This window comes from Phalangium opilio, unplaced genomic scaffold (genome assembly GCF_054372755.1).
Source record: "Phalangium opilio isolate 3A_F unplaced genomic scaffold, DU_Popi_V2 ptg000113l_1, whole genome shotgun sequence".
NCBI lineage: Eukaryota > Metazoa > Arthropoda > Arachnida > Opiliones > Phalangiidae > Phalangium > Phalangium opilio.
The window spans coordinates 4,729,828-4,742,516 of record NW_028324209.1 but is presented as its reverse complement, the minus strand read 5'-3'; the positions used below and the strand labels follow the sequence as shown (position 1 = coordinate 4,742,516).

General features: G+C 36.1%; 1 protein-coding gene across 1 annotated transcript in view; it reads left to right on the top strand.

The window, feature by feature from the left end:
* The first annotated feature begins 187 nt into the window (after positions 1-187).
* Dhc1 (dynein axonemal heavy chain 1) overlaps positions 188-12,689 on the top strand; it is a 28,100-nt gene continuing 15,598 nt past the window's right edge. Inside the window, exons 1-27 of the mRNA XM_089852454.1 lie at positions 188-1,172; positions 1,540-1,615; positions 1,707-2,723; positions 3,262-3,438; positions 3,501-3,614; positions 4,209-4,316; positions 4,388-4,712; positions 5,154-5,290; positions 5,359-5,587; positions 5,656-5,837; positions 6,403-6,597; positions 6,670-7,099; positions 7,382-7,516; positions 7,589-8,113; positions 8,222-8,457; positions 8,535-8,753; positions 8,825-8,887; positions 8,956-9,194; positions 9,519-9,959; positions 10,018-10,171; positions 10,248-10,411; positions 10,492-10,699; positions 11,072-11,233; positions 11,297-11,521; positions 11,593-11,765; positions 11,847-12,025; positions 12,088-12,275. Of these exons, the coding sequence (XP_089708580.1) occupies positions 2,343-2,723; positions 3,262-3,438; positions 3,501-3,614; positions 4,209-4,316; positions 4,388-4,712; positions 5,154-5,290; positions 5,359-5,587; positions 5,656-5,837; positions 6,403-6,597; positions 6,670-7,099; positions 7,382-7,516; positions 7,589-8,113; positions 8,222-8,457; positions 8,535-8,753; positions 8,825-8,887; positions 8,956-9,194; positions 9,519-9,959; positions 10,018-10,171; positions 10,248-10,411; positions 10,492-10,699; positions 11,072-11,233; positions 11,297-11,521; positions 11,593-11,765; positions 11,847-12,025; positions 12,088-12,275 (5,589 nt within the window). The 5' untranslated portion in view covers positions 188-1,172; positions 1,540-1,615; positions 1,707-2,342. The remainder of the gene's footprint in view (positions 1,173-1,539; positions 1,616-1,706; positions 2,724-3,261; positions 3,439-3,500; positions 3,615-4,208; positions 4,317-4,387; positions 4,713-5,153; positions 5,291-5,358; positions 5,588-5,655; positions 5,838-6,402; positions 6,598-6,669; positions 7,100-7,381; positions 7,517-7,588; positions 8,114-8,221; positions 8,458-8,534; positions 8,754-8,824; positions 8,888-8,955; positions 9,195-9,518; positions 9,960-10,017; positions 10,172-10,247; positions 10,412-10,491; positions 10,700-11,071; positions 11,234-11,296; positions 11,522-11,592; positions 11,766-11,846; positions 12,026-12,087; positions 12,276-12,689) is intronic.

Below are 12,689 nucleotides of genomic sequence, written 5' to 3'. Positions count from 1 at the left end.
TTTCTGGTCTTAATAAGTCATGAGATTTGCTGTAACGCTTAGGTAACTGAGTCTCTTATATACTACAACATTACAGTAATGGAGGCAGACGGGGTACGCTCGGATTCAAACCTTAATATTAATTAATGTGCAATTCAAATCATAACGGTATTGGTTTATAACGGTGTAACGTATCTTATTTCACACATTTGTTGAGCAAAATAGTTAATTTTAATCATATCAATTTAAATATTCAAGAAGAGGTGGTCAATAAAATACCCCGAAATTATTTATTTACATCCTTATCAGTACCATAAGAAAATTTTGCCGGGAAATTCAAAAAAAGCACGCTTGTTTACATTCAAGTTCACTGACAGATAAACATAATTACAACATCTCAATGTGATTGAAATTAGCACAAGAAAGTGTTTTTCTCAATAATAAATCGTTTTTATTATGTTATTAAACGTTTAAAAACTATATTTAAACATGAAGTGTATTAAACCTAAACGCAGTTTGAAATCGCGCTATTTTCCGCGAAAAGGTTTGAAAATGAAACAGTTTCATTTTCGGCGTTTTTCACACAAAAAATTAAATATAGAAAATTCTAGTTATGCGCAACAAACATAGATGGCGCCACCGACGACTGATAAAGTATACTTGTTGACTTATATGTTGGTTTCACCTCTCTTATCTCCCACCCACCGGGCCACCGCCCCTTCCTCGAGCCCTTCCTACAACTACTACCAATTAGCCACTCCCCCATCGGTTCGTAGTTTGGGCGGTAAAATATATTCCTTCATTTAGAATAATCAAAATATCAGTTTAAATGAAGTTAAATTACATATATTGAACATAGAAAGGTAAATTAAATGTACCAAAGTCAATTACAAACATTATTTTAAGTTTGGAGTTTAGAAGATTATAAATTTTAGTCACTATGAATTCTAAATTTGAAATGCTAAGCCTTGGCCAAAACAGATTTTGACAGACAAAGTGTTAAGGAAAATGCATCAATTATCAAGAAGCATAACGGCACCAAAAGGGACTTAAGTTGCCGGGCTTGTCCCGACATAAAATTGAAAATGGCATTAATTGAGGATGGAAGAACCGACTACATATTCTCTTTGGCGTCGCTACTAAGTGGAGTTTCGAAAAGCGAGATAATGAAATTTGTAACGCAAGAGGAAAATGTAGGTACCCTTTGGATTCTATAAACCCAGGTTTGGCAAAAGGCTATAGAATAAGGAGGTCTTAGTAGACCGCTCAATAACCAGGTAGATGTGGGAATAGGAAGGAAATGGTGGGTTACTCGATTAGTCACACACGCGACAATTGTTGGACACGCAAGTCAGGAACTTACCGGTAGTTATTGATTTCTGAATTTTTTGTACGAACAATCAGTTTTAATACAGATGTCGCTAGTATCGTTTTTTTCTTCTTCTTCAAACCGCGGCAAATTTAAATGGCTATATAGTGTCAACTCATAACAGCTTTATATTAATTATTAAATATGACTAATTTTTAAACGTAATTAATATTTAATGCATTAAATTGCAGACCAAAGCTGTTGTAGATTTTATCAAACAAGATGATCATCGACTTATATTCTTCTTTGACCGAGCTCCACCTCCTTGTAAGTCTTTGATTTTTTTTTTTTTGGTTTTAGTTTTTGGCGGGAAATGAACTTTGGTTCAATAATTTACGTGGAACGTTGTACGTTATAGCAACTGAAATAACCGACATTATAATAACGTCAGATATGAATACTGTTAATATATCCTTGAAAACATTCGCGGTCTATTTCATCAATATAAACAAAAATTCTTCGATAACTGCTTCAAATGTTCAGGAGGTTAGATTTTTGGAATATTAAACACATTTATGAAAAGCTCCCTAAAATTCGCATGCAGACATGATGCAGCTATAATAGACCCTTTCGATGTAAAACAGGGATTAGCCAACCCTCAATATCGATATATACAAGGGGGGAGGGTTGATCCCGTGCCGTCTCTGCGCACTTTCATGATGCCCCCCCCCAGCCTACAGCGGAGGTGCCAAAAATCGGGATGGAAGATAAACTTTTATCCCCTTGTCTTTCCCTCTTATTTACATCGAAGTGGTCTATTTTATACAAGTTTTACCAACAACAAAAGTTATAATACAAATGCATGCTATTGAATTTCACCAATTACTGCTTCGTACGTTACTTTTAAATACGCACTACTTTTTGCGGAACAATGTGGGCTTTGGGGAAGGGAGGGAGTAAAGCTGTTTGATGCACATCAACGTGTAAATGCAATGCACATAATTTTGAATTTCCACACCAACTATGTGTTTTTGAACTATGAAACAACCTCTGAATGAGGTACTTATTCATAAAGGTGGTCGCATCTGGGGTTCTGAGTCTTCGAGAAGGCGGTGGATCCGCTTCATTGGCTAAAGTCATGAGTAACGTCTTGTTACCATCCATGAAACTTAAACCGTCCTTAGATAGTTCATCCAGACAACCAGTTCAACCGGATAAACAGGAGCAAATTAAATCCTCCACTTTAGTCCACTTGCAAATTTTCTCCGATACTTTAGAAGTAGCCGGAGAAGTTTCGGGTGGAGAGAGCGTTATTACTAAGTTGAAAAGAATAAATATACCCACTGGGAAATCCCGGGAAGCCCAGTATCAGAAACGAACGGTTTTGGTCGAGGTTGAAGAAACTTTGCTGTCTTGGATAGAGGGCGTTAAAAGGGTTAGCGAATTAGTAATTGGCCGATCGAAGACTGTAGTGCTTGAATTTTCTTCCATAAGCCAGCACAATAATCGTTTTATAGTCTTGGAGGAGAGATGAAGTAGAAATCTCCATACCTATAACCATAAGTTTATAAGATATGTTCCATAGTTATGAAACTACCAATACTTCGTAATGCTTACTGAGAGCTAGTTCGAGAACGACGCCATAATCGACCACACGCAGTTTTGCGTCTCTACTAAGCCTTTGACAGCGCCTCACCAGGCGTCGCTTTACCAGAATAATATATGTTTTACCTACGTCACTTCATGACAAGCTCTCAGTAGCCAGTGACAGACTTATGGTAACATATCTTATGAACTTATACTGTAACGTAGCCCCTGACTTATCTTTCTAAAAGTAATAAAAAGTGTACCGACTGCGGTAATTAGAACTATAATAGCTCGCGAATACTTCTTCGTTCGGTCCAGGATTATTTAAATATACACCTAATTCCTATTAAGCCTATAAAATACGTAAAAGTACGTAATCTTCTAAGGTGTTGACTGAAAGTCAACATTTGCGACAAGATTTTGAATCAATGGGACCACAAAGTGAATTAAATTATTGGAAAACGACTTGGGAAACGTTCGGGTTTATTTTGGACGATATTGAGAGCGATACTTTTCGAAATATCACCGCCTTTCTTCACGAAACTAACTCGCATTACTATAAGGTAAAATTCCGTCTCTTTTTGATCCGACGGTATACAGTTATTTTAACGATACCGAACTTTAGCAATGCATGGAAATAGAGGAAAAAGTTCGACAAATATTCTGCGAGGTGAAGGAGTGCATAAAATACTTGAAAGTTTTGAATCGTGTTTGCATACCTCTCTACACAAACAATCCAGTAATTTCATACTTTAACCTCTGGGGATTGAATAGTGAAAATGAGATGATTTTCTTCAAAGATTTCTCGTAAAATTTGACAAGTTTTGATAATTGACGGGATTTAATAGCTTATAAATCTATGTTCTTGGTACATAATGCTCGTAATTATTAGCGAGAGTGGATGGATTAGTCTATCCACTTTTGCAGGGAGCCCAACGTTCCTATAATTCCTATATTTTTGAACCTGTCCTATATGTTTACCTTTAAATTCATCTTATTATTTGTTTTGATTTTTCAACGTAATGTAAGCATTTTTGGGCCTATATTTTCCCATAAAAACACATTTTTTTCTCCCATAAAGTCCTATAATTTCGTAAAAAAATCCTGTTTTGCATATAAGAAATTTACATTTTTGGCTTGGTTCCCTGCTTTTGTTATTAGAGAGTTTCAGTTGCAACTTTTAAAGGGGCTATATAGATCCTCTAAAGATAGTTTTTTTTTTTCACGATGAACTTCATTATAATCTTTAAAGAAATTTGCGCGATATTTTCGCTATTTTACTCATATTTTACGTAAAAGTCCCCGTGTATAAGATAAACTGGCGTATTCCCAGGTCACTGTAATGCCCGATATTCCCCTTATAATGCATTCCGTTTGTATGCTAAATGGCCAACCGTGTTTCCGTCGTAACAACGAAAGAATATCTTCGATATTTACCAAAGTACGCTTTAAACGCGACTTTTCTAAGTATTCAATTTGAAATTTGGTATTCATTCGTTTTAATTTAACCAGATAACGAACCAAATTATACTTTCGTGCAAGAATTTCATTAGCAATAACGGGGAAAATACAATATGGGATCAACCGCAAGACGAATTAATCGAGAAACTTGGAAAATGTATCAATTTGAATGACGAATACCAGAAATGTTTTTATAAAAAGAAACGGGAGATGTCATCGGGGCAACCGTTTACTTTTAGCGAAGCGTTTGTCTTTGGGAAATTTAACATATTTTGCAGTCGTTTGAGAAAGATTTTGCGTTTCTTTTCCATCGAGATATTTTACAGGGATTTGTTTTCACGACCCATTACGGGAATTTTAGGATGTAGCGATGAAGGTTGGTTGTCATGATTCCGTTTTAAACAGGGACTATTAGCGTAAGTTTATAAGATATGTTCCATAAGTATTACACAACATATACGTCGTAATGCTAGATAGAGACTTACTGAGAGCTGGTTCGAGAATTGACTACACTCGGTTTTGCAGTCCATCTTCCTATTTAGTCTGTACTAAGCCTTTGACAGCAACTCACCAGGCGTCGCTTTACGAGAATCTATGACGGTTCATTTACGTTACTTCACGACAAAGTCTCAGTAACTAGTGACAAACTTATGATGAACATATCTTATGAACTTACGGTATTAGGGTTGCCAATGCGTCAAGCAAAATTTACTTTTCTTTCAAAATTGAAATTAAAATTGTTGATTGCAATCCTGATCAAGTTTCAAGTCGTTCAAATCAAAATATTAACAGAAAACTAACTCTCCCGTACATGTAGATCTTACTAACCTAAGCTCCAAATTTGAGAGCGCGTCTAAATACATTCGTACCAAAACCTACGACTTAATTGATTACCGAAACTTAAGTTTCGACGAAGATTTGATTTATTTCGTCAAAGAAACTTACGAAATTCAAGTATACGCATAAATTATCTACTATTTCCATTTTAAACTAAAATAAAATTAAACCAATTAAAACTTCAGAAAGACATAGTGAATATGGTAGATAAACATTTTGAAATGATACCAACGGCGTATCAAGCCGTTAACTTTTTACTCGTATTGGAACGTATGAAGTTGGAGCAACTTACGGTTGATGATAAAATCAAAAAGATCCTGGTATTATACAAAGAAGAGATTAATACCGTAACGAAACATTTTGAAAAGCGTAAAAAGAGTCCACCCATTTCAAATATGACTTTACCAGCCATGGGTTAGTGTAGAAAATATGTTGAATTTATGTAAATTTTGCTGAAATTTGATTCTTGTTTTACCTGAAAGGTAAATTTATGTGGTCAAAAACGCTGGAAATGAGAATTTCACAGCCAGTTAATATCTTGACGCAACAGAAATGGAATTTGGCTATGTATTCTTCGTGGAATATTGTCAAAAAGAAGAGTGATAGTTTAAAACATAGGTTGATAGTTTATCAAAGCCATGTTTATAAATTATGGATAAAAGAGGTAGTTTATTCATTCAAAGCACTTGAGTGTAAATACAATCTTAACATAAACAAATTTTAATTATAACGTCACACTTCACTTTCCCTTTTATTTGCCAAACCCAAATGCTTTGGTTTTAAATGAAATATTCAGCCGACCGCCATTTTATTTTGTAATGACCTAATATGTCTATTTTTCTAAAAAAAATTATCTTTAAATTAGTCGTTTGGCAAATATTTAACTAGAACGAAGGCTTACTAATCCCACACAAGTAACAACCTTAAAGTATAAGTTTATAAGATATTTTCTATAAGTACTTCGTAATGCTAGAGACTTACAGTGAGCTAGTTCGAGAATTGACTACACGCGGTTTTGCAGTCCATCTTCCTATATAGTCTGTACTAAGTCTTTGACCGCGCCTCACCTACGTCACTTCTTCAGTAACAAGTGCCAAACTTATAAAACATATCTTATGAACTTATACTTGAAGTTAATGTATTAAGCCGAGAGAGTGAAGAAATTCGTTAAAGTGACAATTTTCGGCATGACACCCTAAATACTTTAAAATTTCCCGTGTAAAACTTAGGTGAAACTTTTGAAACCCACGGACCTAGTGCGGTTACAACTGAGTTCAGAGTTCACTCTTATTTTCAACCCAAAATTGTTAGAAGTATTGAAAGAAAGTGACTTTTTCCTTAAAAACGGATACGAAATCCCTCCGTTCACTCAAAATCTCTCTAGTGTCAAAACGAAACTCTATACTAACAAAGCCATTCTACAGGTACAGCAGTAATATTACTGTTGAAACTTTTACGATGGGGTAAAGGATTAAAGTTCGTATCGGAATTTTTAGGAACTATTAACAATGGCTAAAAACAATCAAGATATGTTGGCGCTAGAATTAGACGGTCTATTACGACCATTTATTAAGAAAACTAACAAATCACTCAAATGTGGATTGAAGAAATTAAATTATTTGAGCCTCAATCTCCCAGTGTTTGTCGAGAATGAGAAAGAAGCTCTTACGGTTGTTAAAGGAATCGTTGAAAGAGCAAATACAATCATGTCTTTGAGACTTAAAACGTCTTTCGTCTCGATATCGGAATTGGACTATTTTCAGTTCGACTCCGAAACACCCGAAACTGTCGATGATTTTGTTGAAAAATTGGAATCTCGTTGTAAAATAATCAGTGCTGATTTGAAAATGAAAAGCACCATCATTTCGAACGCGATTAAGGATATCTTAGGAGTTATTCGTGACTCGAAATATTTCAAAGCTCATCGTAAGTGAAATTCTTTTAATTTAAAATAATTAGGGCCTTAAGGTGGTACTTGGAAAATATCGCGGAGTATAAATGAAGGAAACCTCGAGTGTTAATAAAGACGCAGTGAGCGTTTATACAAAGAGGGAATTGATTTTGAGAAACTGTTATTAAGATTTAAGATAAATCTGTGAACTTCACTGAGCGACAATAGCGTCGAGGCTCATTATCAGACTAAATAGTTATCTTGAAGTCTTAATAAAAGACACGACACGCTCAAGTTACTTGATTTTACGCGTATAGCTACCGGCATAGACGAGGAACAAATGGAAGAGGCATCTTGCGACTTTGTCTCCACTTTCTGGCAACAGTACATGAATGTCATATTAAAGTCAATTTACAAAGCCTTAACATCATTAAGAATTATGTTAAAAGATGGTAAAACAGTCAGCTAATTATTTACGCATTACAACCATAAATTTTGATTCGCGTTGAATTCTAAACCTAAAGGACGACAAATAGATAGCAAACCACCAATAAAGAGACCAGTCTTGAAATTAGAGGCCGTGATAAGCAACTCGGTCATCACATTCAGCCCAAATATGACCGAAATTCAACAAATGATTCAAACTGCAGGCACACTAATTACTGACACTACTAAACAGTTACCAAATTGGTCCCGTGAAATAATACAGGACATCACCAGCGCCGCGTCAAACCCTGGGACCCCGAGGTCGCAAAGGGGATTATTAATTCACCGGAAGGTGACGGAAAACAAGGAAGTAGCTAGATTAAATCTGTCACTTCGAACCAGCATCACGGACATGAAAACTGTTTTGAATAAACAAGTCATGAAACTTAATAAATATTCGCATTTATGGACTGAAAGTAAGAAAAGCGCCATTGATGAGTTGTTGAAGGGAGAATGCGCCGTGCCGGATTTTGAAAGTAGAATCTCGTGGTATAATAAGATTGAGAAAATGATTCAAGATGAACCCTCTGAGATGCGCGTCGGTGGTTTTATGATTGATATTGGTAAGATTGTTTGCCAGGGAAGTTGTCTTCTGTATGAACCCAGCTTTCTCGCTTAAATTAAATTATCAATGTAATAATGTTTTGAACGTGTTTTTGATGAACCAATAGAGGCTGTTAAATCGCAATTAATGTTAGAAGCCAAAGCGTGGTCCGAGGGTATCGGTCAGGCTGTGAAATCAAAATTTAACGAAAATATTCACCGCGTCCATCATGTACTGACCGATTTAACTCGGAAATTGGCAAGAAGCGTGAAAGATTTGGAAGACGTTCAATTAGCGGTCAAAGCTCTGAAAGACGTTCGAAAATGGGAGGTTGATTTCGAATTGTCCGTTTTACCGATTGAGGTAAATTTAAATTGAATGGCTATAGGCCTAGTACGGTTTGAAGTATTTTGGTATTTTAAATTAAACTTTGTGGTCAGGAATGCTACGTAGTTCTGCACCAATTAAATGTCTCCGTAAACACGGATGAAATTGATCAACTTGATAGTTTGAGATATTACTGGCAGAAAGTTTGCGAAATGTCCGCGGAGAAACAAACGTTATTAACCTCAGTTCAACCAATTTTTCAAGCCGAGTTAGATAAGGATTTGAAAGAATTAACTGAACAATGTGAAAAATTTTACGTTGATTACGACGAGGTTTGTACTAAAAAAGACGTATCCGAAATCTGGAATAAATATGTATCTATAAAATTTACTTCATGTAATAGAAAGGTCCGATGGTTAGTGGTTTGGCGCCAGTTGATGCCTCGGATAAGCTCTCGGCTTTTCAGGTAATGCAACATTTTAGGCGAATTGGTGAATTTCTTTAATTTTAAAGTGAATGTCGCGAACCATGTAGCATCATTTTGACGCGTTATGGTTGAAATACTTAAACTACTGCGAGGGGGCTTCTTTATTTGGTAGACCAGCCCCCGAGTTTCCGCGTCTACATCAGCTGAAAAAGGAATTGAACTTGCTACAGAAATTATATCGACTTTATAACGAAGTTATCGAAAGAGTTAACAAATACTATGATATCGTTTGGGAAGAAATTGATATTGAGAAAATTAGTAACGAACTCGTTGACTTTCAAAATAGGTGCAGCTCGAAATTTTATTAAGGGAAAACGGAAAAGTACAGGTATCATAACATTATGCCTTAAAAATAAATTACAACCAGCATCTCATTGGTTCTTGGTTACGTATTCTCCGACTGAGGAGAAGCGAAATAGCTCGGCCTCCTTGTACGTCCCCTCTGTTATTTTGAACGGGGGACTGGGACTATGGCGTGCGAATACTTAGGCATCATATATCTTCTCCCTAGTATACTTGATATCGCTTCTTGGTATAATGTTATGTTGTCTGCCCTTTTCATTAAATTGTTTTCAAAAAGTTAATTTCTTTTTCAACTTAATTGTTGAAGATGTCGCAAATTACCCAAGGGTTTGAAAGAATGGCCCGCATTCTTTACCATGAAGAAAACCATCGATGACTTCACCGAACTTTGCCCATTACTCGAATTAATGACTAATAAAGCCATGAAATTAAGGCATTGGAATCGGTTAGCCGAAATTACGGGGCATAATTTTGAACTGGAGAGTTCCACTTTTTGTTTACGAAACATAATGACGGCTTCTTTACTGCCGCATAAAGAAGACATTGAAGACGTTTGCGTCTCGGCTTTGAAAGAGAAGGACATCGAAGCCAAATTGAAGCAAGTCGCTTCGGAATGGAGTTCCAACGAACTAAAATTTACTTCTTTCAAAAATCGTGGTGAACTTTTGCTGCGCGGGGATCATACCGGGGAAATTATTTTTCTTTTAGAGGATAGTTTGATGGTTTTGGGTTCGCTATTGAGTAACCGGTATGATATTAGCTTATTAGATAAAAGTTTCGGCTTACTTATGACAACTGCATTTTAGCTACAACGCCCCTTTTCGTAAACTTATCCAACGTTGGGTCCTTGACTTAACTAATACGAATGAAATATTGGAACGTTGGCTGTTCGTTCAAAATCTATGGGTTTATTTGGAAGCCGTATTTGTAGGAGGAGATATTGCTAAACAGTTGCCTAAGGTATATAAAACCAATCACGTCCGCGGTCTGGGTTCATTTTAATTAATTGAGAAGCAATTTTTGGCTTTAAATGAAGGAAGCTAAGAGATTCTCGAGTATCGATAAATCTTGGGTGAAAATCATGAGTCGAGCCCATGATAGGCCGAATGTAGTCGAATGTTGTGTCGGTGACGACACTCTTAAACAATTGTTGCCGCATCTTCAGGAGCAACTTGAAGTTTGTCAGAAATCGTTAACTGGGTACGTAACCGTTTATTGTTGTTTATCGCGGATTATAGGTTAGACGCCGAGTTGTTACGATTCATATCGAAATTGTACAGATATTTGGAAAAAAAGAGGTTGCATTTCCCACGATTTTTCTTCGTTTCCGATCCGGCTTTGCTGGAAATACTCGGAAAAGCCAGCGATTCGCATTCAATTCAAAATCATTTGCTAAGTATCTTTGATAACACCGCGTTTCTGTGTTTTGACGAAAATGATTATGATACCATAACGGCCATTACATCCTCCGAAGGAGAAACCCTTACAGTTAGTCTAAATTTTAATTAATTCATTACGTCATTTAAGCATAGGTTTATAAGATATGCCCCCATAAGTATGACTGTACCAATACTTCGCAATGCTATCTAGAGGCTTAGAGCTCGAGCTAGTTCGAGAACGACAAGCGAGAATTGACTACACTCGGTCCATCTTCCTATTTAGTCTTTATTACTAAGCCTTTGACAGCGCCTCACCAGTCGTCGCTTTACGAGAATTTATGACCTACGTCACTTCATGTCATGACAAGCTCCAGTTTATAACCAGTGACAAACTTATAGAGCATATCATATGAACCTATGGTCAAAGAGGATGTGGTTTTAAGAAAGGCTTTAGTTCTAAAATAAGCCTTCCTACTTCTAGTTACAAAAACCAGTGAAATGCGAAGGAAACGTTGAGATCTGGTTAATGTCCTTGTTAAAAATGGCCCAACACTCCCTGCATTGCATTATAAAACAAGCTATTGGTGCTATGCAAGAACCTACATTTAATCTATTAGAGTTTTTAAACACTTATCCCGCTCAGGTACAATTTGGAAATTAATCAATTCTTTGTTTTAATTGATTAGTAAGTAATAATTGAATATAGGTTGGGTTACTGGGTCTCGAAATAATTTGGACGAAAGACGCGGAGAACGCTTTATTTTGCTCGTCAACTGATAAAAAAATTATGACGCAAACTAACGAAGTCTTTTTAGAAGTTTTAAACAGTCTGATTGAACACACGGCCAAAGAACTTAGTCCAATTGATAGAACAAAGTTCGAGACGTTGGTCACGATTCACGTACACCAGCGTGATATCTTTGATAGCTTAGTGAGAATTTTATTATATTTAATTTTAAGCACTCGTGGCCTCGTACGCTGAACTCGTAAAATATATTTTAGTGCGCTATGAAACTCAAATCGCCATCCGATTTTGAATGGCTAAGACAATGCCGCTTTTATTTCAAGGAAGATATTGACAAAACTGTCATTTCAATTACCGACGTTAATTTTCACTATCAGAATGAGTTTCTGGGATGTACGGAGAGACTCGTGATCACTCCACTTACAGATAGGTACAAAATACTATAGGAAAACTGGACAGTCTTAAATGACTTCGTATACTGTTAAGTAGGCCTATATTAAATCCTTTCTAGATGCTATATAACATTGGCACAAGCGATAAGTATGAGTATGGGTGGTTGTCCTACTGGTCCGGCGGGAACGGGTAAAACAGAAACCACTAAAGACATGGGTAAAGCTCTGGGAAAATACGTAGTAGTTTTCAACTGTTCGGATCAAATGGATTATCGAGGCTTAGGCCGCATTTTTAAGGGTAGGTTGTTGAGCTATTTCTGAAGTATCAACGCCTTTCCTTGATTCGTGGAATAAATTTAGGCCTAGCTCAATCCGGAAGTTGGGGTTGCTTCGACGAATTCAACCGAATTAGACTCCCAGTGTTGTCAGTCGCGGCGCAACAAATCGCGATTGTTTTAACATGCAAGAAGGAAAAGAAACCTTCCTTTGTCTTCTCCGATGGAGATATCGTACCATTAAATCCCGAATTTGGGATATTTTTAACTATGGTTAGTATTGCATCATTATAACTTATTGAAAATACTTAAAAGTTCAGGTAACATAATATTATACCTTAAAAGAACGGACTTTTTCTAAATATAAAGGAAAATATTAAAATAAAAAAGTAAATGATCTCTTATTACAAAATAATTAGCATTTAATTATGCTTAAAAACGAGGACTGCGCCACTATTGATTTAGTGCCGTCTGCTAAACCGAACCTCTCTCAGCATGACAGAATTCAACCAATCAGGTAGAGGTAAGAGGTTCAATTTAGCAGGCGCCAGTAATCCAATGGTGGACGCCGCAGTAGTCCTTGATTATTTTTAAGACTAATTAAATCCTAATTATTTTGTAATAAGAGATCATTTATTTATTTATTTTTGATATTTTTAAGGCATAATGTTTTGTTACATGAACATT